The sequence below is a fragment of the Anolis carolinensis genome, chromosome 5 (assembly GCF_035594765.1).
Source record: "Anolis carolinensis isolate JA03-04 chromosome 5, rAnoCar3.1.pri, whole genome shotgun sequence".
Taxonomy (NCBI): domain Eukaryota; kingdom Metazoa; phylum Chordata; class Lepidosauria; order Squamata; family Dactyloidae; genus Anolis; species Anolis carolinensis.
The window spans coordinates 13079172-13104757 of record NC_085845.1 but is presented as its reverse complement, the minus strand read 5'-3'; the positions used below and the strand labels follow the sequence as shown (position 1 = coordinate 13104757).

Genomic DNA, 25586 nt, shown 5'->3' with positions numbered 1-25586 from the left:
AATGGCAGGAAGCTACTTCACCTTTCCCCTAGTCTCCATTTTGAATTTAAAAAAATAAAAAAGCTTTTCTTGAGTTGGGTTCCGATATCCAAAGAAACCTAGATGAAAGGGAAAATCAAAAAGAGAGAAAGATTTGCAGAGAACAAGGAAACACAGGAATAATTATCTGCAGATTTTGTACAATTATAGATGTACACATGGAGTTCTGGCAGAGCTTGGAAAAGTTAGATTTTTTTGAACTGCAGTTCTTGGGGATTCTGGAAGTTGCAATCCCTAGAAGTAACTTTTGCCAGATTTTAATTTCTTCCAATCAGATGCATCTAAAACCCATGAGAGAACCTTCTTCCAACCACCGAAGAAATCAGAAATAGCCCAACTCCTTTAGAAAGTTACCCATAAACTCTACAGATATCCTAAGCAAAGAATCTGGAGGTAGATGCTTCTTTATCTACATAGGAGAAAGGAACAATATATCTTGATTGAGAATTAAAGGGAGTGTGAGATAGTCAACTCAAGTTGCACTTCAGTTTGAATCCCAGTTTTGGATACATTTCACTTTGGAGATGGTCAGATCCAATTTCATTAGCAAAACAAAATACCTCCACATTAAAAAGGATCCAAATTTTGGATACATTTGACTTTGGAGATGGTCAGGTCCAATTTCATTAGCAAAACAAAATACCACCACATTAAAAAGGATCCCAATTTTGGATACATTTGACTTTGGAGATGGTCAGGTCCAATTGCATTAGCAAAACAAAATATCACCATATTAAAAAGGATCCCAATTTTGGATACATTTGACTTTGGAGATGGTCAGGTCCAATTGCATTAGCAAAACAAAATACCACCACATTTAAAAGGAAACAACCATGGCTAAGGACTTTTAAAAAAAGTAATCTATAAATAAGGACATTCAAACGAACCACCTCAAGAAGTCATTCAAACATAAATGCAGGCGGCATGCAGTTCCATGCTTTCTGGCTTTATTGTTTTCTTAAACGGTCACTGAGCTCAAGAGAGAGAAAGAGAGGGAAAGACAAAGTCAAGGAGAAAATCTCTTTGCTTCAGTTTGACGCTGACTCCTGAGTTGTTTGGTTCACACAAGTGCTTATTCGTTGCAGGTCTGGAAGACGGTATTTTGCTGTGCAAAGATTTCTCTGAAAGGTCACTTACGGGTACATTCAGCGGGTTCTGAAAGAGAGAAATGCCCCAAAGCCAGTGACTGCCTGGTGCGCCTGAGCTGGGCTGGGCAGAGGAGAAGCATTCTGCGCATGGAGGATTGCTCACAAACCTGCACTGGATCCTGCCAAGTGGGTTGGAGTGGGCAGAGATTTGTGTGTTTATGACACAGTGTTGCTCATGAAGATGCCAAAATTGGGAGGCAGATCCATGGATCGTATATGTATGTCTGCGCATATGTGGACATGACCCATAGCACTATAACTGGTAAAACCGAGAGTGCATTTCTCATTGGCCTCTTATGGTCGCCATAACTCTGCATCCACGCATCATGTTTGGTCTAACCTGCACACAAAAGAGTAGTTGCGTGCAACCTTTTCATGTGCCCTAACCTCCCTGGATCAGGCCCTGAAGCTTATTTTTCCCCTGCTAGTCTTTTACGAGATACTCACTACCACTACTCCAACTTTATGGTGTGTGACTATGGTGTTTTGGGGGCGTGTGGAGGGTTCCTCTTTTTGTTTTTCCTCTATTAAGTACCAAAAATAATAATAATTAAACATTTTCTCCTACATCCACATTGAAGTAGAATCAAATAACTGGTTAGCGTATATACAATTTTTTTTTTACAGAATTCTATCTTGTACTTTTTAAAAAATATAAATACCGATATTGTTCAAGACAGCAGGTATCTCATTAATAGTTTAAGGCTTCATTATTGTATATCCTTCATTATTGAATGATCACCGGGGCTCAGACGGCCCCCCAAGACTCCTTTTCAAGTTGAGTTTTTCTAGGATTAGTCAACCTTTTGGAGAGTCACATGCGGCTGGTCTCTTCTGCATCTCTTTCAGACAGAGATATCCAGTCCCGTCTCATGGGATTGTGAGAGGTTTCAGTTGTAATTTCAAGGAGACGAAAGAGAAAGCTTTCATGCTGTTCATTTTTCCCTATGTTAATTACAAAAAACGAGACAAAACAAAAAAAGGAAACAGTGAAATCCATCATCAATTTTAAAAGTTAAAAGCGGTCTCTGATTAAATAAATTTCAAGGAGGTTTTGACACGAGCCCATCTGGTCAGAGGGAGGATGTTGGAGGCGGAGGTCTGTGGCTACTGCTGGTCTCCGAAGGCTCAGACGCCTTTTTGCTGGGGAGGATGAAGTCCGAGGGGAGGCTCTCTCGAAGGCACTTGAGCTGCTCTTGCCCCAGTTTGATCTTGTCGTCCAGCTCGCGCTGTTCTATGAGGAGCGCAGATTTCATCTTCACAAAATGCTGGTAGTCCCGAAGCTGCTCTTCCGAGAGGTAATTGCACAAAATATCCAAGACGACCCGCTCCCGGCGGTCCAGGTTCTCCTTCAGTTCGCAGGCGTCCTCATGCTGGCCGGCCAACATTTTCCGCTTCTCGTTCAGAGAGTTCTGTCCCGGGTTGGGGATGCACAACAAAAAGAAAAGGGAGGGGGAAAAAAAGGTTTACTGCATGGTGGGAAAATCATGGGAGTCAGGGATCAATCCCCCCCCCCCCCAAACTCCCCATTTGGGCTGCACACATATATCTCACACAGCAAATCCAATACCCCTGTTTTCCTCTGCAGCTGCTCTCAAAACAAGGACAGGACAGGACATTACTCCCTATTGCCATTCTGAGGAACAAATGAAATTATTTTTGGGTAGTACGGGGTTCTGGGATTCTAATGGGGAATTTTATATGGCTTCTAGACTTGTGAAATCTGGGAAAACTGCAATCTGTTTTGGTGTACCAAAACATGCTTTGAATGAGATTTTCCTGCTTTGAATGAGATTTTCCTGCTTCTTGCAGGGGGTTGGACTGGATGGCCCGTGAGGTCTCTTCCAACTCTACGATTCTATGATTCTATGATTTTGCCAGGGTCCCAATCTGTTTTGCGGGAGCCTCCCAAATTCGGGAGGACAGAAATCCATTTTTGATTATAGAAGCTGAAAAGATTTTGCTTTTGCAGAACAAAAGAGCGGTCAAACACTAGTTTTCTGAATGTACATACCCGTTCTTGATTATCAGCATCTTCACTGAGACTGCTGAGAACGTTCTCCACTCGGGCCAGGCGTCCCGAGAGCGATAGCAAGAGACTGACTAACTTATCCAGGTCTCCAATGAACATCTTGTATTTTTCAAACTCATTTGGCTTGCACAGTCCACTGACCAAAACTTCTACTTCTTCTCCCAAGGCATTGTTGAGTTTGATGTCTGCCAGCAAGCTTTCCTTGGCATCTTTTAAAGTCTCCATCTTATGGGACAAACTTTCAATAAGTTCAGCCTGGAAGGAAAGAATTGAGCAAGAATCAATTTTTACCTCTACCACCACCAGCACCACCAGCACCACTACTACTATTAACTATGTAACAAATTTTTTAAAAAAATCTGTTCCTGGTTTAAAAGTGTTATTTCCTGTTTAATTGTGTGGTACTTTTGCAGAAAGTAGTTGTTATAATCCAGAAACTTTGTTTTTGTGCCTGCCACAAACTATGTTGAATTGGTTGAGACTCGATGAGATATTCATTGAAAAACAATAGCAAAATGTGCTGCAGTTTAATTAATTTTTCCATGTTTTTATGATAGAACCAATTAGGAAATGACAGTTATAACCCAGGAAAAAATTATGTTACATAGTGTTGTTGTTGTTGTTATTATTATTATTTATATACTGTTCTTTTTTCTCTAGGCAGACTACAATGTGAGCTAACAAAAATTATACTTGCAATTCCTCATAGCATTCATCATAATTGATGAAAAAAATCACATATATGTTTCATAACATTACAAATGTTTAGGTATGTTGTTGAAATACAGCAACCCTGTTAAATTGCAAAGATGTACAGTCAGCTCTTCACATTCGCTGAAGCGAGGGCCAAGAATATTTTTTAAAAAAACAACTCTAATGTAAATTATTTCAATTTCTGGGCTTTGGCTTTTTGTTGCTACACTCTGCAAAGTGTAGCCACAGAAATGTGAAATGCAAACATCTCAGCTTACTTTGCTGACCCCCTCTATTGCTCACCTTCTTTTCATTGATGTCCACCTCTTTTTCGTCTTCGCTGACTTCGTCAGGCATATCCTTGATTTTGTTCAGAAGCTCAGCTTTGGGTCCAGACATATTATAATAAGCCGGACAGGGGACCAATGTCATGGCAGGCTCCTTCACAGCAGGTTCATCTTTCCTAAACCAGGACATAAGCAGAGATATGCAAAAGAATCCAGAGATGGCTTGTTGGAATTAATGTGCTAATTAAGATACACTCAAATTGTTATGTGGAGTGTGTGGTTTTGCATGTTTGACTTTGGGATTTTTTTATCAATTGTGGGAATTTGGGGGTGATTTTAACACACACAAAAATCATATCGAACTTTTTAATAAAAAGTGTTTAGGGCTCCAACGTCTAGGGGACATCATGCAACCTGTGAGCCTTATATTCCAAGGCCTTGGGAAGTTACATCAGTTAGAATGGCCACAAGATGGTGCAAGTCAACTATATTTTCACTATTGTCAATGCTATGTGAACATCCTCATGTTAAGCATCTTGTTTGTCTACTTTAAAGAATCCTGTCTGTGTTGAGTCACGTAATAAACTTTATTTATATTCCACCCTCTCTCCCTGAAGGGACTCAGTCATCTACTAAAACAAAAACAAAACCCCTCATATTACTAGAAAAGGCACAATCCCTGGCCTTTTCCTACAGTGTACATTTACTGATTTGAATCCAAGTTTACCCCATCCTATGTCTGTGTATTTCATGTCTTCTGCCTAAATATAGTGTATCACATTGGCTCCTACAGAAATGTATTTTGTTAGTTTTGGCCTGGTTCTCCAATCTGTCAAGGCCATTTTAAATCTCAGTCTTATCTTTTGGGCTATTAGCTATCCTTCCTAATTTGGTATGTCTACAAAATCAGATAAAAATGCCTTCACTTTCATCATCCAACTCATTTTTAAAGATATGTGCTGGCACTAGGTCCACATCAGAATCCTCTGCTGCTTTTCTCCAGGATTAAGAGGAACCATTTATGACCACTCTCTGAGTTCAATCTATCAACAAATTACAAATCTATCTAACAGTAGTGCTGTCTAGCCCACATTTCATTACCGTGTCTGCAAGACTATACAATCGCCTTGTCAAAAGCCTTACTGAAATTAAGATACCGAGAAATCAAGACAAACTGCGTATGGGGACAATTACAGAAATGGGTAGGAGGACATAATAGATCCAAATAGGCTCAGAGATTCAGAAGAAACTTGACTTATATGAGGCGAGCAAGTGCATGTATGTCCATGCAGTGTGGGAAAACCTTAAGAAAATGGTGCTTACCTATTATCATCTGGAACAGAACTACTGGTGGGACTGTTGGACCTTTTCTGCATTGCTTTCCTCTTCTTGTTCTCCTTCACCAACCTGTCTCCACTGGGAAATATCCCTTCCATCAAGTCCATGGTGGTCTTCATTTTGGAGTCTGGATCCAAGATGTTGGCTAATGACTTGTCCTTGTGGATAATTTCCTTGGCTAAGGCTTCCTCTTTGATATCCTCTGGGCTCTTCATCTTCCCCGTGTAACTCTCAGTGCCCTCGTTTTCAGACTCAGGGGGCGGATTGAGAGGGGCGTTATCCACTGAGTCTTGGCTGGCCGGATTCTGCGGCTGTTGTGCTTCCAAGGAAGGTGTGGCACCATTTGTTTTGGATCCTGAGCTTGTAATAGGTGGAAGGGGAGCAGGATGGCCACTCTTGGTAGCGGCTGTGTTTGGTTCTTTTTCCTTCTCACTAACGCTCTTGGGAAACCTTTTCAAATTTCTGTTAATAAAAGAGAGAATTATTTTATTTGAGCATTTTGTAATGTAACGTGAAGCTTAGCCACACCTCTACTTGGAATTTATCTCATTGATTTTTAAGGTGCACTGTGTAAGCTATCTTGAAATGAGCTCTATATGGGACTTATGGCAACCCTGAGGTGAACCTCTCACATGTGTTCCTTGGCAAGATTTGTTCACGAGGGTGGGGGGGTGTCTGCTTTTATTAGTAAAAGGTAAAGGTTTCCCCTGATATTAACTCCAGTTGTGTCTGACTCTGGGGATTGGTGCTCATCTCCATTTCTAAGCCAAAGAGCCGGCGTTGTACGCAGACATCTCCAAGGTCATGTGGCCGGCATGACTGCATGGAACGCCGTTACCTTGATCTACTCACATTTGCATTTTTCGAACTGCTAGGTTGGCAGAAGCTGGAGCTAACAGCAGGCGCTCATTCAAGTTCAGCAGCTCAGCGCTTTAACACACTTCACCACCGGAGGCTCCCTGCTTTTATTACAGTTGTAAAATGTATCACTCTGTGCTGCATCTGAGGAAGTGGGTTTATATTCATGAAAGTCCATGCAAAATTAAAAACCAGTTCATCTTAAAGGGGCTGCTGCACTCCTTTTGTCCCCTAGTCCCCGTCCATTCTCCCTTTCAATAATCCCAAGGCCCTTTCCCCATATACTAATGCTAAACCAAGTAAAAAATCAAAGAAGAATGAAGAACACAAGACTTAAACTCCTTACTGAGCTCCAATTCAATAACCATACCTTGCTGCAGACTCCTCCTCTCCAAGGTTTGTAGAATTTTGTGCTACAGGTTCATCAGCTTCCAAGATAGCGGCAGGTGGAGGTGGGAATTCTTCCATGTCACCTGCAATGGTGCTGGGGCTCCCTTCAGGAACCGGAGGTGGCAATGGATGGGGTGGACTCTCCAAAGCAGGGCCCGTGGCACAAGGCTGTCCCTCTTTAAGAAAAACATCATCATCACTTTCTTCTTGAGGAAACGGTGGAGGAGATATCTGGAGACAAGACTCCGAGATATGGAGGGAGAGTCTTCCTTGGCTAGAAGGAGTCTCTGGGTCAGAACAGGAGCTGCTTTGAGATGGAAAACTTTGCCACCTTGGGAAGACTTTCTGCCCAGGTGTCTGAGGAGACACAGAGCTCCTTGAGACACCACTCTCTTTGAGCCATTTAAGCTTAGGTGGGGGGTGTCTTTGAGACACTGAGCCTTTCCACCTCCAAGATGCTTCTTCTGTTGACTCCTCGGGGGTTGAGGTGGTATTCTCCAGAATCTGGGCCTGAACTTTGCTATGGTTGTCCTTGCCAGATCTGGATTGTCGCTTGGGTACTATACCTTCGGCGGCAACCTGGAAATCTGTAGGACTTGACATGGAGTTAGTAACATTAGGAGACGACCAGCCAGATCTGGAAAGACCGATATGTCTGGTGCCTTGCTTAGAATCAGACCGACGACCTTTTGTCTCTGTTGATGGTGTGGAAAATGCAGAAGTCCTGCCGAGATGCCTAGGGGGTTCTAGGACTTTCTGGCTCTCATTCAGTGCAGATGGACTATTGACACCCGCACTGCCACGATGAAGATGAGGATGATAGTGTGTGAAGGCTGATTTCTCCATCTGACTTCTTTCTTTGCTGCCAAACAATCTGAGATGGGGTTCAAGAATTAAAATGCTTAGGGAAGAGAAGTCAATCCCTCCAGCAGATGTCTTAACTCTATACAAATGTGAGGGCTAGATGTCACCACTTTTATAAAACAACCAGAAAACGTCAAAGTATGAATTCTAAATTCAACAATAAAAATCCAACTAAAAGAAGACTACTTGCATACACTTAGTTTCTCGTTGCATCCAAAAGCAATGGGTTAGATCCCATTTAATGAAGTAGATGCATTCCTGAGCATTATATCTTTAACAGAAAAAAAGGTAAAATGCAAAGAATAGGGGAGATAGATGGAAAATATGCTATGCAGGGGGAGAAAGGAAGGTGTAGATTGATAGGAAGGCAAGGTAGGTATAATTTTTCTCTTTCAAGAACAACACAATCTTCACAACCTAAATTGCTTATATTTGAAAAGCATTTTGTTCTCAATAATGAAGACTAGAAACTATTGGGATGAAAGATTATGATCTGTTAGGATCACAATTTATTAGGGATTATGACCTGCTAGGATCATAAGCTATTGGGTAGCAGAGTTTCAAGAAGTGTTCCTTTAGTTTATTGCAGTGGTTCTCAACCTGTGGGTCACCGAGTATTTGGGCCTACAACACCCAGAAATCCCAGCCAGTTTACCAGCTGTTAAGATTTCTGGGAGTTGAAGGTCAAAACATCTGGGGACCCACAGGTTGAGAACCACTGGTTTATTGGGTAATGGATTAACATTGGGCACATAAATATCTCTTTCTATTTGATGCTCTTGTCAGACAAAGATTCAAGTAGACTTCTGTAAAATTATGTGTTTGTTTTACTCATAACTTCATGTATTTAATTATACAAGTACACTTCTTGTCAGGTTAAACTTTAAAACGTTTTAGTTTGTATCTTTAATTTATGGTCTTTAAAAGTCTCTTTAAAACTATATTGCTTTGGACAGCCCTCTTTAATAACAGTCTACCGCTAAGGAAACTCAAACCTCAACTGACTTCTAACTTCTGACACTGGCTCCTCTATTCTAATGGACTCAAGCCTCAACTGTCTTCTAACTCCTGACACTGGCTTTTGCACTCAAACAGACTCAAGCCTCAACTGTCTTCTAACTCCTGACACCGGCTTCTGCACTCAGACTCAAGCCTCAACTGTCTTCTAACTCCTGACACCGGCTTCTGCACTCAAACAAATTCAAGCCTCAACTGTCTTCTAACTCCTGACACCGGCTTCTGCATTCTAACAGACTCAAGCCTCAACTGTCTTCTAACTCCTGACACTGGCTTCTGCACTCAAACCAACTCAAGCCTCAACTGACTTCTGCCATTCTTTTAAAACTGAACATTCTAAACAGTAACTGAACCAGTCACACGGTCTGCAGCCCCTTCCACTGCTTTAAGTATATAGAGCTAAGAAAACTTCAAACCAAATAAGACATATATGTCAGGAAATACACCCACATGTTATAAAACAGACAAAACATTAAATGGGGGAGGCTTGAAAAGGTTGCTATCTCCAACAGAAACACTCTCAATTTTCTAAACATAAAAAAGAAAGCATGCACACACAGAGGTCTGCATATGATATCGTGTTAGAGAGAAAATTTCTTTTACTATTAATTGAATATTTTTAAAATCACATCATGGTTTGTTTTTCCCCTCAGATAATAACTGGGCTTTCCCCTTCTTCAAATAAATTATGTCTTCTGTCCATTTCCTCTTTGTTCCATCTGAGACATCTCCACTTACACTCCATAACTATCCTGTTTCCAATGGTAATGCTATTAAAAGACTCACTCAAGATCACAAATATTCCAGGTATGAGTCCTTTCACCCACCTCCACTTTCTTACTGATAGTGAAGAATTTTTCTGGCTTAGTAATACGCTCAGAATTTTGGCAGAGATATGACTAATTTATCGTATCATCTCACAAGGTCCACACTGACTTTAACAACAAAAATGCCCTCCTCATTTGCATATTTATCTAGTCTTCTCCTTTATCACCTTTTCTTTTAACTCAATTGATTAGAATTTAGAATTTTTTAAAAATTCTGACTACATAAACTTCTCCCCAGAGGAATTCGGTTAATGTCACGTATATATTGCTGATGCAGCAATAGCAATCCAAAGGCTTTAAGATAGTAATAAGCAGTTAGGAATGTTCGCCTTGGCAGTAATCTATATTGGTTAATAACCCATCTCCTACTCTTGTTGGATTATTACTTTGCAAGTGTCAATCTAGTTATTTAAAAGGCTGTGTAGAAATTCCAAAGCACAATGAGGCTTGAAAGACTGAAGAAAATGGGAAGACAACCAGAATGTTTTCTTTCTGCAATGCCACTAAAAAACAACTCTATTTGCAAGATTCACATGGGGAGGCATAAACCATAGCTCTCATATTAGAAACCAGGCTCCAACTCCAAAGATGGCAGAGCAGCTGCAATTCCATGCATTTCCCAGCTGTTAGCTGCAGCCCTTTGCCATTGAAGTCATAAGTGGCAAAAGATATTCAGAATTCATCAGAGGAAATTACTCAAGACACTGATAACTTCAACTGATCCAGAATGGTTAGACCAGGAATGGGCGAACTTTGGCCCTCCAGGTGTTTTGGACTTCAACTCCCACAATTCCTAACAACCAACCGGCTGTTAGGAATTGTGGGAATTGAAGTCCAAAACACCTGGAGGGCCAAAGTTTGCACATTCCTGGGTTAGACCCACATCCCTATCATTTTGCTCATGGTAACATGGAAGATGTTCTGTTATCACAGTTATGGTGATTTCTAATGCTTCTGCACCAAGAACAGAGGAAGCTCCTTCTGCTCAATCAGATCAGTCCTCTATTGTCTCTCTTCCAGTCCACAACTTTCCAGGGTTTCAGGCAGGATTGCTTGCAATCCTTACCTGGTCCTCTCTTGTGGTTTTCCAACTAAAGGCATATCAAATTTAACAAAGCCACATTTAATAAAGTTCCTTTTTAAAGTATTTTTACATCCATCCGACCTCTACTTTTCTTCCCCATCTTCTGTCTTATTGTAAGATTTTGATTAGCATGGGAAGAAGGTGAAGGAAAGACATAAATACTTGGTTGCCGAAATGTGTCTGCCATAAACAATACAATCAAGCTTGAACTGAGGAAGAATTAAATTCTATTGTAGCGGATCCTACTGTAACTATGTGTGTGCCTGCCTGAAACAGGCAACGTAAACAGCAGACTCCTCTATAGTCCCTTGCGAAGCACGTGTAAACAATAAAAAGAGAGAAAAGATAAATCTCTTTCTATTGGGTTGTTGTATGTTTTCCGGGCTGTATGGCCATGTTCCAGAAGTATTCTCTCCTGACGTTTCACCCATATCTATGGCAGGCATCCTCAGAGGTTGTGAGGTACCCTGTAATCCCGGCCATGAAAGCCTTCAACAACACCTCTTTCTATTCTTTCTCACATTATTTCCACTCCTAGTATGAAGTTTTCTGTTAAAGAGTTAATGCCCAGGAAAATATCTACTTTATTAACTTAAGATATACACAATCTTATTTAACTTCCATATCTTACAAGACTGATATATCTTGGACATTTACCTTATACATGCACAAGAATCACACAGGTATTGAGTGTTATGAATAATAAGGCAACATCATTATACATAACATGTACCCCCATTCCTGGAGATATCCACCAAAGTTCAGTCCTGGAAACACACAGTTGCTTCCAAGAGCTTCATTTATGTGCATTACAGTAGAGTCTCACTTATCCAACACTCGCTTATCCAACGTTCTGGATTATCCAACGCATTTTTGTAGTCAATGTTTTCAATAAATCGTGATATTTTAGTGCTAAATTCGTAAATACAGTAATTACTACATAGCATTACTGCATATTGAACTACTTTTTCTGTCAAATTTGTTGTATAACATGATGTTTTGGTGCTTAATTTGTAACATCATAACCTAATTTGATGTTTAATAGGCTTTTCCTTAATCTCTCCTTATTATCCAACATATTCGCTTATCCAACGTTCTGCCGGCCCGTTTACGTTGGATAAGCGAAACTCTACTGTATTTAATAAGAACCAAATGCAAATACTACTAACAGATTCCATTGCAGCCTAGCTGCATCTGAGCCAAGCTGGCATGACATGAGCTTTTTTTCAATTGTGTTAGTAGCGACTTGAAAACATACTGCAAATAGCTTCTGGTGTGAGAGAATTGGCCGTCTACAGAAACGTTGCCCAGGGGACACCCGGATGTGTTACCATCCTGCTGGGAGGCTTCTCCCATGTCCTCGCAAGCTAGAGCTGACGGACGGGTGCTCACCCCATCTTGCTGATTCAAACCAGCAACCTTCAGGTCAGTAACCCAACCTTCAGGTCAGCAGTCCAGGAGGCACGAGAGTTTAACCCATTGCGCCACCGCAATGACATGGGGTGAAAATATGAATGTTTAAACATTTTGAAATGGTTGTAGGGTTATTTCTTAGTCAATTGGTGTTCACATTTCTGAATTCCTGAAAAACCTTTTCCACATTGCAATAGCTGTAGTCATCTTTATTTGTTTAAGAGGATGCATCTCCAAATCTATGTAAAGGGAAATTGTCCCTTTGTTTGAGAAGTCTGACATTAGTTTACTTGTCCCTGCCAACATTTGCAGATTTATAATTCTTCAGCTCTATTTGGCTGCCTCTTGTTCAAGAGTTCAAACTGATCAGGCAGAGAAAACTGCCAAAACACAAAAGGAAATAGTAAAAAAAAATACACCAAAACCCACACAAGTCATGACAATCTTCTATAACATTGCTGTTAATGCATATAGGGTTTTGTGATTTACACTTCTAAAAAAAAAACCATGTAATAAATCCCTAGTTATACACAGAACAGCTCCATTTATTGGGTTGCTATGAGTTTTCCGGGCTCTGTGGCCATGTTCCAGAAGCATTCTCTCTTGATGTTTTGCCCACATCTATGGCAGGCATCCTTAGAGGTTGAGGGATCCCTAAACTTCTGAGGATGCCTGTCATAGATGTGGGCAAAACACCAGGAGAGAATGCTTCTGGAACATGGCCATACAGCCTGGAAAACTCACAGCAACCCAGTGATTCCAGCCATGAAAGCCTTCAACAACACAACAGCATTTATTATTTTCTATTGAAAATACTACCCAGACAATCCGATACATTTAGCACACACAAATAGACTCATTAAACTCATATCTACCTGGTTCCGGCACCCACCACGTAGAAAGGATCTTTCACAAAACGACTGAAATCAGGATTTTCTGCCATCAGCAAGTCCTTTAGAAATAGAAGAACGATTTTTAAAAAATAAACAGAAAGCTTAGTGTTCCATAAAAGGTAGTGATGGGGCAGAGGGAGTTATTTGTGTCTGTGTACATCTAGGCATAATTGGTCTTTATAAATATTGGAGGCAAAGGCAGAGAAGAGATAAGTATGCTTTGGTTAATGCGCACCTCCCAAAGAGGCGTGTAATCTAATTTTTGCAACAGCGGGCTTCTTATTATTGCAAAACATAGTACTGTATATTAAAAATACACTGCCAATATCCTAACAGCCTGGCTGGCAAGAAGTCTGGAAGGGCCATTTTAAGAAGTGGGGAGAATGCAGAAACCTGAGGGACTTTCACTTTTACCATATTGCATTACCAGCATCTTTCATGTTCACAGCTGCTACTCTTCCTATAAACATTTTTCAGTGTTTGAGTTTGCATGTCGAAGAGGTGGAGAAAATGGATTTGACCTCCAGGCTGTTCATCTGTAGACCATAACACTTGTGTTTCAATCCCAAGAGCAGCTGCCTGCCTGCCCGTAGCATGTTTATTCCCCAGGTGCAAAAGCTCACCCACCCTCAACATCAAAAATAACTTACCTGTGAAGGTAAATGGCCATGCAAATGCTCCTGTGCATGCACAAATCTCCTTCTTTCCTTGAAACAAATAGGGCAATTCATTCACATACAGACACATATCCTATGCAAACTACGATTTATACCAGGATCCCTCACGTAAGCCGCATTTGCCGTCTTATTGTTGCTTTGCATAGTGAGGGCTGTTTGTCTCATTAATAGTTTCTTGTCCAAAATTATAACTCCTTAAGCAGAAATACTTCTCTGCTATATATGCACGCCTGTAATCCAACCTTATGTTTCTCTCACATAAAAATGTAGTTTTGCCAAATATGTCACCTAGAAGGGCTGCTAAGCCTTTAATTCTCAAAGTATTTCCTCACTGCATTAGTTCTGTACATCACCTTGCCGTGGTGAGGGGGCTTGCGTGTTCCGATGAACCTGTGGGCACTGGAGTGATGCACTCCCAGGAGTGGCCGCAGGGGAGGTTCCAGACCAAGCACAATCCGAAGACCCAAAGACCTCAACGGCGGAGCAGGCGGAGGATAACATGGTACATGTTACAACGGCTGTGAAGGCGGAAGAAGGCTGCAACAGACTGAGAAGCCACTGTCGTTGTGTTAACCACACCACTGCTGGAACCTCACTCTGTGAAGACTGTGTGTTGACCGGCCGTGCACCGACCTCCATACATTAAAAAAAATCACGCACAGGCGTCTTCCAACAAAAATAAAAACAAACCTACAAAAGTCCCATGGCGATCAGCGAGTGGCGACGGGGGCAGGACTGTGAAATCTGGAAGCCCCTAGTCACAGACTGGCACATGGGCGGTGGATATGGACTCAGTCGTTCTACCTCAAGGACCGAGGCAGTTGAGTAGTCCGGCAGCTGTATCCATGACTGAGCAGCCCTTTTTAGGATCCGCTCTGCTCACCCCACACGGGGAAGGGGCTAGAAAAGGTGCCCTAAACATAGTCTGCCTCTCCTACCCTGACTGGACTGCCGCGTCCAGAGGGGTCACCACTCTGCGGCCAAAAAAGAAAAATGAACTTTGGAACATGGAACGTACGGACATTGTTAGATAACACTGACAGCGAGCGCCCCGAACGCAGGACTGCTCTCATTGCAAGAGAGCTGGGACGCTTCAAGATCGACATAGCAGCCCTTCAGGAGACCCGGAGAGCAGGAGAGGGGCAGCTGAAGGAAGAAAAGGGAGGCTACACCTTCTTCTGGAAGGGACTACCTGAAGAAGAGCGAAGAAGAATACACGGAGTTGGCTTTGCTATCAGAAACGACCTGGTGAAGCACCTGACTGAAGCACCCACTGGCATCAACGAACGACTTTCAACCCTCCGAATTAACCTTGCCAAAAACCAACAGGCAACCATCATATGCGCCTATGCACCGACTCTAGATGCTGACGAAGACATCAAGGAAAAATTTTACTGTCAGCTGGATACCATCCTATCGGAGATACCTAAGGAGGACAAAATCATCCTCCTGGGGGACTTTAACGCAAGAGTCGGAAGGGACTCTGACCTGTGGCCAGGGATCATAGGAAAAGACGGGGTCGGAAACAGCAACTCGAATGGCATCTTGCTTCTCACCAAATGCGGAGAGCACAACCTTGTCATCACCAACACGCTCTTCCGCCAGAAAAACAAGCTCAAGACATCATGGAAGCACCCTCGGTCAAAGCATTGGCACCTCCTGGACTATGTTATCACACGTGCCAGAGACCGCCGCGATGTGCTTCTCACAAGAGCCATGACAGGTACTGATGACTGCTGGACAGACCACAGGCTAATCCGATCCACGATGGCTATCAAGATCGTCCCCAAACGCAGACTCCAAGGAAGAAAAACAAGGCGAAAAATGAACACCCAAGCCCTTCAGGAGCCCTCCAAACGAGCCCTTCTCCAAACAACACTCAAAGATCATCTACCCACAGAACACCCCGAAAATGTTGAGGAACATTGGAACAAACTGAAGGCCTCCATCATCACAGCCTGCGAAGAAAGCATTGGATACCTAACTAAGAAACATCAAGACTGGTTTGATGATAACGACAAAGAGATCCAACAGCTGATTGATAACAAAAGGAAAGCCTTCCAAACATGGCAGAGAGACACCAACTGTGCTGCCAAGAAAAAGATCTATGCCAGTGCAAAAGCTGAGGTCCAAAGAAGGACCAGAGAACTCAAGAACATCTGGTGGACAAAGAAGGCTGAAGAAATCCAACACCTTGCAGATACCCATGACGCTCAGGGATTTTTCAAAGCCACAAAGATCATTTATGGACCAAGAAACCATGGCATACAGCCCCTACGCTCATCAGATGGAACCAAAATTCTGAAGGACAAAACATCAATTGCACTACGTTGGAAAGAGCACTACCAGAACCTGCTGAATCGCAGCTCCAATGTGGCCGAAGAGACCCTCTCACAAATCCCGCAACAACAAACCAGGGATGAGCTTGCAGCACTGCCTAGTTTGGAAGAAGTCAGCAATGCCATCAGCCAACAAAAAAACAACAAAGCTAGCGGACCTGATGGGATTCCCGCTGAAATCTTCAAAGAGGGTGGACCTGAGCTGATGCAACAACTCCACCAGCTCATTGAAAAGGTGTGGATGACCGAGAAAATCCCAGCAGACTTCAAGGATGCCACCATCATCACCCTTTTCAAGAAAGGGGACAGAACAGACTGCGGGAACTATCGTGGTATCTCCCTTCTAACCTCCGCCGGGAAAATCCTCGCAAGAATCCTTGCAAACCGCCTTCTCCCTGTCTCAGAAGACACCCTCCCAGAATCCCAGAATGGCTTCCGCCCCTCCAGAGGAACAGTGGACATGATCTTCACTGCTCGACAGCTCCAAGAAAAATGCAGGGAACAAAACCAACCTCTGTACATGGCATTCATTGACCTTGCAAAGGCATTCGACACAGTGAATCGCAGCGCTCTCTGGACCATCCTCCAAAAAATCGGGTGCCCTGACAAATTTGTGAACATCCTGCGGCTCCTCCATGATGACATGATGGCAACAGTCTTGGACAGCAACGGCTCCCAAAGTGACCCATTTAAGGTTGAATCAGGTGTCAAGCAGGGATGTGTTATTGCCCCCACCTTATTTTCCATCTTCATCGCTATGATACTTCACCTTGTTGATGGGAAGCTTCCCACCGGAGTGGAAATCATCTATCGGACAGATGGCAAGCTATTTAACCTCAGCAGACTGAGAGCCAAAACCAAGGTCACCACAACATCTGTTATAGAACTCCAATATGCTGATGACAACGTAGTCTGTGCGCGTTCAGAAGATGACCTACAAGCCACTCTAAACACCTTCGCAGAAGCATACGAGAAGCTCGGCCTCTCACTGAACATCGAGAAAACCAAAGTGCTCTTCCAACAGGCACCAGCTAATCCCTCTGCAAAGCCAGGAATACAGCTTAACGGTGCAACATTAGAAAATGTTGACCATTTCCGCTACCTTGGTAGCCACCTCTCCACAAAAGTCAACATCGACACTGAAATACAACACCGCCTGAGCTCTGCGAGTGCAGCATTTTTCCGTATGAAGCAGAGAGTGTTTGATGACCGGGACATCCGTAGAGAGACCAAGGTGCTTGTTTATAAAGCCATTGTCCTCCCAACCCTGCTCTATGCCTGCGAAACGTGGACTGTGTACAGACGTCACACCAAACTCCTGGAGCGTTTCCATCAGCGTTGTCTCAGGAAAATCCTGCAAATCTCTTGGGAAGACAGGCGGACAAATGTCAGCGTGCTTGAGGAAGCAAAGACCACCAGCATTGAAGCGATGCTCTTACGCCATCAACTCCGTTGGACTGGCCACGTTGTCCGAATGCCCGATCACCGTCTCCCAAAGCAGCTCCTCTACTCTGAACTCAAGAATGGGAAACGGAATGTTGGAGGGCAGGAAAAGAGATTTAAAGATGGGCTCAAAGCCAACCTTAAAAACTGTGGCATAGACACTGAGAACTGGGAAGCCCTGGCCCTTGAGCGCTCTAATTGGAGGTCAGCTGTGACCAGCAGTGCTGCGGAGTTTGAAGAGGCACGAACGGAGGGCTTAAGGGAGAAACGTGCCAAGAGGAAGGAGCGTCAAGCTAACCCCGACCGGGACCGCCTTCCACCTGGAAACCGATGTCCTCACTGCGGGAGAATATGCGGGTCAAGAATCGGTCTCTTCAGTCACCTAAGAACACACGCCCAAGATACCAAGGTTGGAAGACCATCGTCCTCGAACGACGAGGGATCGCCTAAGTAAGTAAGTAAGTAAGTAAGTACACTTTTTTGCAGAGGTGAAATCAGTGCACCAAAACCCTACCAGCAAAAAGTGTCACCCAAAGTACAGACAGCATCATATTTACTCTCTTTTACAGTCTCTAAACAGTCTTGCCTCATGTCTCCACAACAGTGGTTCTCCAACTTTTATTATCTAGGTATTTGGCTACTTGAGCCCCTGAATTCCTATATTGGCTGGAAAGTTGGGAAGTGAACCTCACCTCTAGAAGAACGAGATCCATAGATAAATTAGACTTTCACTTGCACACCTTGGCATTATAAAATCAGAAAAACCAGCTCAACTAGTGTTGAGATTAAAAGTGGGCTTCAACTATCCTTGAACAAGCCCCATTGATTTTAATGTGCCTCAGAGACACACAAGCACATACTGCCCAACATTTCAAAATGACAATTGGGACATATGTGATCAAGCAACACCAGAATGAGATCAACATAAAGAGCAGCACAATGTGAGCTTATGGATCTTTAAATCTGAATTCCAATTTGTCTCTCCCAGTATTACTTTCTGTTGTGGTCTGCTTTGCTTTGCTGTTAGCATGGGTATGCAAAGGGTGGGTGCAATTTAAGGTCTTATCCACATTTACAGACCAGATTGCTATAAGGCATGCAGGCAGAGACAAGCTAGAAGCGGAGGCGCAGAGGAAGATGGAGAATGTGTGGCTGAACAGATGGGCTCGCAATTCCACACAGCTATCAATTTCCTCAGATCTTTAAACAAATTCCTTCAGTGACATTGCAGTGTAATTTATAGTCAGTCTTGAGGGAACAGTATATACCCCAAGCAAAGCCTTTAAAAATATATAACAAACCAAGAGCTGGAGCAAAACAGAAATAAAGCTTTTGTCGATCCGTTTTTTTTAAAGGGAGGCCATCCGATTATAATTTATCTGTTCTACTTCTCTGTCCTCTCGTTTTTCTCATCTTTTTAAACACATGCCCTTCAGCTATAGTGTGCAGTATTCCCAGCTCTGAACAGAATTGTTAGCCATAAAAGCAATATTTACATAATCTGCCTTCAACTGTTCCTGTTTTGACCCCAACATCGAAATAATCCTGAAGTTAAAATAGCAAATTATGGAAAAAATCTCAGAAAAACATCAAAATGCTGCCAGTCAATATTGAACAAGATTAATCGATATAAAAAGGCTCATTTGTCCCTTTGCTCATGTATATGTGTTGGTGTGTTCTGAACTGTTTTAAGATATAAGAGGATTGCCAACACTGTTACTAGGTCTTGCTTCTATGCTAGTAAGAAGACTCTGATCTACTAAAGTTGATGGCATGTCAAGCTGCTGTGAACAGAAACAAGAGGAAGGCTAATAAAAAGATCAATTCAAAATGGAGAGTGCCTTCCAAATGTGCATAGTTGGCTACTAAGACCTCTTTAGTTAAAGCCCTTTATACTTTACAATAAAGAAGGAGCCAATTCAGTTTAATGCTGGAAACACCAACAAGGACTCCAGTAGAAGCAGGTCAAGAAAACCAAAAAGTCAGATAAAGCCGACAAAGGAGCAGCTTAAAACATTTACATCCAAACTGGGGATTTGCAAGACTTTTGGTGGTCTGGTGAACAGATTTTGTTAGATGCTGAAGCATTTTCCCTCCTTAATTATCTGTTTGACTATTTATCCTATCATGTTTTCATAATAGAGGTTTTGTGGCTTCTGCCCTAAGGGTAGCCTAGCAACCCACCTAATGCACCCAAAGCAGGAGCAAAGGGAAGCCAAGAGGAAAAGAAAACAACAAAAGACCACAAATGAGGCGGTTCACAATTTGGTCCTAGGAGGGCTCTTTGTGTCAGCAAATGGTTTTCCAGATTGCCTGATGAAGCACCTGATGGTGGTGGGAAAACACTCCTTTATATGTGTTTTGCCTCCTGAATCTTATTTACTGCTGTTGCTCTAAACACTCTCAGCAGGCAGAGGGGATTGTTCTCCCAAACTGTGCTTTACGAATTAACAAAACGAAAAACAAGCTAACAAAACAGCAGCTGGGTGCACAGCTAATGGGAAAGTGCTTTGTTGTCAGGGTAAGACCATTGGAGAGCGAGTGCAAGACCTGGGGATCCTGCACGTGATGCTATTCCATTTTACAGGAGCACAACACCTGGGTAGCTCGATCTACGACTGCTTGCTTCTACAAAGTCTGGCTCAGAGGAATCACCAGAATTCACTATGGGAAGGATGGCTTCAGAATCCACCTGCACTTTTTCAGCAGGAGATTTTCCAAGCCATTCTTCTAGTAATTCTAAAGACAAGTCAATTAGGCATTGTAAAACTACATGACTTTGCAAACAGTTAGCCTGCATTAGGAACTGTATGCCAGAGGGTTGCCCTTTATTCTGCTGATGGTACACTTGTGCAGTGAATGGCTAAGACCATATGTCCGTGGTTGTTGCTGCTGTTGCACCTTCATTTTACCCATGAAGGTACACCTCTCAGCACAAGTGGTGGAACTGTCAAATTGTTTACATAGCAGTCTTTTGCACAAACAGCTTGATACTGCAAGATCATGGCGACAATCTTCAATTTGAAATGGAGCGACCTGGAGCCAAATACACAAACACTCCTTACACTTGGTGGGTGAATTTGACCCAATCACTATTGCTATGAACTCAGCCTCTTTATAAGTTAGGAAAACTTCGAAACAGCAAAAGCTGTCTGACAGTGGAATAGGCTGTTGTCCTCTATGAAGGTTTTCAAATAGAGGCTGGAGAGCTACCATATCTGTCAGGAGTGCTTTGTGTATTCCTTCATCACAAAAAGTTAGACTGGATGACCCTGGGTTTTTTTCCCCCTAGGATTGTATGTTTCTACGATAGCCAAAATCTAACTGTATCCAAAATTGCCCTTCTATAAGTACGAGTGAAGTGCAGATGAAACCCCAAGCATTCAGGAAGAACAACAAGACTCATGTGATTAAAAATAAACAATGCAGAAATAATATAATTTTTCAGTCCAATCACCATGAAAATAAATGACAGGTGAGTATAATTGCCCGTCACTTAAGTGTGGCATGTTCTAGAGATCACTGTGTGTTGAACCCACAACAGCCATGATTCACAGCCCTTCCAGGGTCTCCAATATAAGGAAACAAAATGCCCTACAAAAATGTGAGAATCCCTTAGGACACAACAAAAGACAGATTAGCTATTAAATGCAATCAGTTCTGTTCCACTTCACAATGACCCCCCCCCCCCCCCCCACACACACACACAAAACAGAGGAACCATCAACCACCCAACCAACAGAACACAAAGGTAACATCTAAGAATCCTCTACATACCTGGCACTTTTTATCTGCGCTGGGGGATGACCTGGAACGGACATGGACAGCGACTGCCTGATTTTCAGATCTGTCCAGCAAGTCCTCTGCAGAGGCTGATTTCCCAGGTTTCTTGCTGTGTGCTTTCTTCTCCCGGGGTTGGTGATCTGGGCAAGGCTGGTCACATATGTCAAGATCAGTCTGGGTGCCCTTGCTGAGCTCCAAATTGGCTCTGTGCTCGTGGTGTCGATCTGCTTTCAGCCAATTGGGAAAAGAGCTCTTGCTGCCACTGCTGTTTCGGTGGGATGTCTTCTTCTTCTTGTCAAACTCATGGAGATCAAAGCAGCCTGTGAGCCCAGGAGGGAGAGTAACAATGCCGCGCCCTGTTCTAGATACCCTATCTAGAGACTCCCTATGATGGTAAAGATTTTGGTCCTGAAGAGAATTCATGCTAGAAGATGACGATAGAGACTGGCCATCTTGGCCGCTTGTTTGGAAGTATGGCACCTGAGAACCCTCATATGGGAGGCTGATATCCTGGGATGCAGAAGATGGGCGCTTCCCAGTTTTGCGTTCAATGTAATCAGCGAGCGCATTTTGCTGGAGCTGCTTCAGTTCTGGCTTGGAAAGGTTGATGGTGGAGCAAGCCTTGTTCTCCCGCTCAAAGATCTTGCGTCTGTCAGCCACTGTGTTCTCTGGAAAAACAAACTGGAGAACTTGCTTCTGGAGGGAGAACGGAGAGAGCTCACTGTCAGACACTCCCACTTCATTCATCTTCTCTGGCTCAGAGTACGACCTCTTTTTCTGTTCAGCGGTCAGGCGCTTCCGACTCCCAATACGAGGTACATGAAGTGGTCCGGGGAGACTCTCTTTATTAGTATAATCCATTTTAGTCTCTGTTGGTGTAATGCTATGTCTCTCCTTTGGGGTATGTGGGGATGCCGCACTGCTCCGCATCCCAAGATGTGCTGAAGCCGGCCTCTGTACACGCCTTTTTGGCTCCTTTCCAACTGGAGGGTTAATGTTGAGATCTTTGCGCCTGAAGGAGGTGGCCCTCAAAACCTTTGATTGGGCATCTTTAATACTGTTCCTGTATGCCCTGTTAAAGGGAATGTCCAGCTGAGAGTTGTTCACGTCCTGGACATTAACTTTCCATACAATCTCCCTCTCAGGTTCCTCCACCAACTGGAATGTACTTCTACTCCGTTGCAGATGCCCAGACTGGTTTTCAGAAGGCCCACCATGATAGATATTCTGCTCTGGTGACACTGCTAACACAGTAGTTGTTGCTGCCATCTGCTGCTCTGAAGAATGCCAATTGGCCCTCTCTGCTTTGCCAGTCCCTCTCTCATTTGGATGGTGCATATAAGGGTTCTGGCCTGAGCTGTTTGCACTGATCACTCTATTATGTTCATCAAGAAACTGGCCATGCTCTTGAGAGTTATGCCTGTTTCGAATCTCTTCAACAGCATTTAGGCTAGGCTTGTTTGACACGTAATTCTGGCCAAAGCAGTTTGAACTCAAATTCTGTGGCCGCTGAGTGCCTTGTTCACGTTGCTCTATCTTGCTGACCTTTTCTAGAACAGAACATCGGACCTTCCTGGGTTCCATTCTCCTATACTGAGAGTTCTGAATGCTTTGGGTGCTGCTAGAACTGAGCCGCCGAATGCCAAAATCTGATGACTTTGGGGGTAACGTAGAAGGCTCCTCATACTTTGGCTCCACACCATGGAGATGCTCAGTGGCATCCCAAGTTGCTTCTAAGCCTTGCCATTCTTGGTCCTGCCAGTATTCAGGGATATGTCCTTGGTTTTCCTTCTCTTCTTGGCCACTATAATTGATATAATGCCATTTGGCACCAGCATAACTCTTACCTGGCCGCACCTCCTTCAGTTCCATGTTGTTTTGCAACTTGGTGCTCTCTGGGATGTTTTGCAAGGAGGAAAAGCCGTATTGCTTGGTCTTACCAGAGCTCCACTGGTTCTGTGTTGTGAAATCTCTCTGCAGGTTAGGGTCCTTATCTTCTAGCTGCTCTTCTGAACCACAATCCTGTGACTGAAAGGAATGATTCCCATCATTCACATACCTTGGCTGGGACAACCACGGTTGAGGACTGTGGTTTGAAAGCTGAGCATTTCTCATGTTCTCCTGGATGACAGATGCTGCCTTGTGGAAGGGCTCTGACTCATCCTGTCTTGGAGATGTTGCATAGGCTTGAGGATGACTTCTGTACAAGGCAAATTTTGTAGCAGTATCGCCCACCTCTTTCTTCTTCCCTGACACTGGTGGCACATATTCAGGTTGGTAGAAGATGGCAGCCTTGTTAGGAATGCTTTGGTTTCCATTCTCATCCAAGCCAGAATGTGGCCTACAGGGAGCAGCCGTTTCGTAGGAAGCAGGAGAAGGAGCAGGGGGTGGTGCATACCCACTCTCTTTGGCAAGTGCTGGATAAAGCATCCCACTATGGTTTGCAGAAGGATGAGGGACCTGAGCAAAGTGTGGCTCAGGTGAAGGAACAGGATAAACACCAGTCGGGAGCAAAGGCTGCCCCGGCTGAGCTGCCTGTGAGTAGACCTGCTTGGGCTTCACCGTGGGACTGCTCTCGGGGCTCTTCTCCATTACTGTGTGGAGCTGTCCTTCTAAAAATGCAGATTTCTGGAGATGTCCTGGAGGAGGAGTGCCTTGACCCAGATGAGACCAAGCGCCTTTGGGATGAGTCCTACACGACTTCCTATGTTCATGACTTGACCAGGAGCTGGGCCTCTCATGGTGCCTTATTGCTGCATAACTATCACTACGAGTCGGTGGCAGGGGTGGAGCCTTCATACACAGGCTTTCGCTGTCAGATGAACTCCGGGTTTGCGGACCTTTGTGAGACCCATGAAACCTGTTAGAGCTGTAGCCTTTTGCCTGGGCTTCATAGCTTGGCTGGAGAGCAGAGGACTTGACCTCATATTCTTCTGAAACCCCTCTCTGGGCATTGTAGACAGTCTTAATGTACCTGATATCTGCCTGCCGCATTCCACCCTCCTGCGGTCTTCCTCGGGAATGCACATTCTCCATAGAGTAGGACCGCTCCTTGCAGAAGGCGGGTGCTGCATATTCAGGGATGCTGGAGTTGGTTGAGAAAGAGCTGTAGGCTGAATCCCTCTTGCTGTGGAGATGGGCAAGCTGGTCAATACTATTGGTCGATTTGGCAGGCGAAAGGTGGCAGGGGTGTTGGGCGTACCCCGCAGGGGTGTGGTCCAAGCTCTCCATGCTCCCCCTGGAGCTGTACTGGTCAGGGCTTCTTCTTAAATAGCCATGGTCATAGCTGGAAAGATCACTTGTGGAGGAACTGGATGTAGGAGAACAAGAAAGAAAGAGACACCAGAAGTTAGTTTCAACATGACATCCAAAGACAGAGCTGAACTGGCTTATAAAGACACTGAGGGATATGTTTAGTTTTTAGAGGAACAGAAGAAAACCCATATTTGGGCCTCTCTCTTTTCTAAGGCTACAGTCATCCTGATTTGCTAGGAAGAGCCATTTGACATTGCAACATATGTCTCTTATTTATCACAAGAAAGGAAAAGAAAAAATAGATGGAGGCAGTTTGCAAGCAACAGAGGCTTTGCAGGAAGTCCAAGCATGACTACTCCACCCACTGCGATCCATCAAAAGCATCCTAAACATCACCAAAATATCCAGACATCATGAGTGTAAGACAGACAAGGAGAGAGAGAAGAGCAATAAAGTAAGAGAAGCTGAGGAATTCTCTCTCTCTCTCTGCCTTTCTTTTTCTTTTTTCCATTGCTTTTCTTTTTATGGAGGTGAAGGCTACATCCTGGCAGTCTTCCTGGAAACTCCAACTGGACTGGAGACATTTTGTTTGCTGTGAGAAAACTAAACAGACATGACAGGAAAAGAGGCAGTGAGGGATGAGGGAGGGCAGAACGCAAGGAAACCAAAGCAGTTCTAAAAAGGCACCAACTGAGTTTCTCATCATGGAAAGAGTTCCACTGTCAAGGCTCTCAAAGGCTGTTGCAAAAGCAACATGACAACACCACTTGTCAAGGAGGCTCATATGCAGGGCGAAAGGCATGAAACACCCAGTTGTCATTCCTTTTTGAAGGTTTCTTTGATTCTTTGACTCATACAAGCTTGAGCAACAGGAAGATGAGCCAGCCTTAAAACCAGTCTGATTTACAGTTAAGATGAAGAACATTTGTATCTTCATGTTCTAGCATCTTTTCCATCAACTACACCAAGCCATTATTAGTAGTCATCATAAGTAAAACTGGAACAATGAATTAACATCACAATATGATTCATTCACCTCATATTGCGACCAGGAAGCTTGGAAACCACATATCCTGTATTTCTCAATGTCACCTGAGGCCCATGTCTATTCAAACCTTCCAGAATTTCATTTTAGTTTGGTAATGTGGAATTGCAGGAAAGGTCTCCAACTCAGTGGGACAAACAATGGCCAATTCCGAACTGCAG

The 25586-nt window shown here is 43.5% G+C and overlaps 1 protein-coding gene across 3 annotated transcripts in view; it reads right to left on the bottom strand.

The window, feature by feature from the left end:
- Nucleotides 1-953: 953 nt before the first annotated feature.
- The window catches only part of shroom3 (shroom family member 3), a 259144-nt gene continuing 234511 nt past the window's right edge, over nt 954-25586 (bottom strand). For all 3 annotated transcript variants that reach the window (XM_003221846.4, XM_008112147.3, XM_062981247.1), the window contains 7 exons: nt 21120-24435; nt 12866-12942; nt 6766-7659; nt 5523-5999; nt 4216-4375; nt 3202-3474; nt 954-2599 (listed from right to left, as the gene is read on the bottom strand). In XM_003221846.4, the coding sequence (XP_003221894.2) occupies nt 2261-2599; nt 3202-3474; nt 4216-4375; nt 5523-5999; nt 6766-7659; nt 12866-12942; nt 21120-24435 (5536 nt within the window). In that variant the 3' untranslated portion in view covers nt 954-2260. The remainder of the gene's footprint in view (nt 2600-3201; nt 3475-4215; nt 4376-5522; nt 6000-6765; nt 7660-12865; nt 12943-21119; nt 24436-25586) is intronic.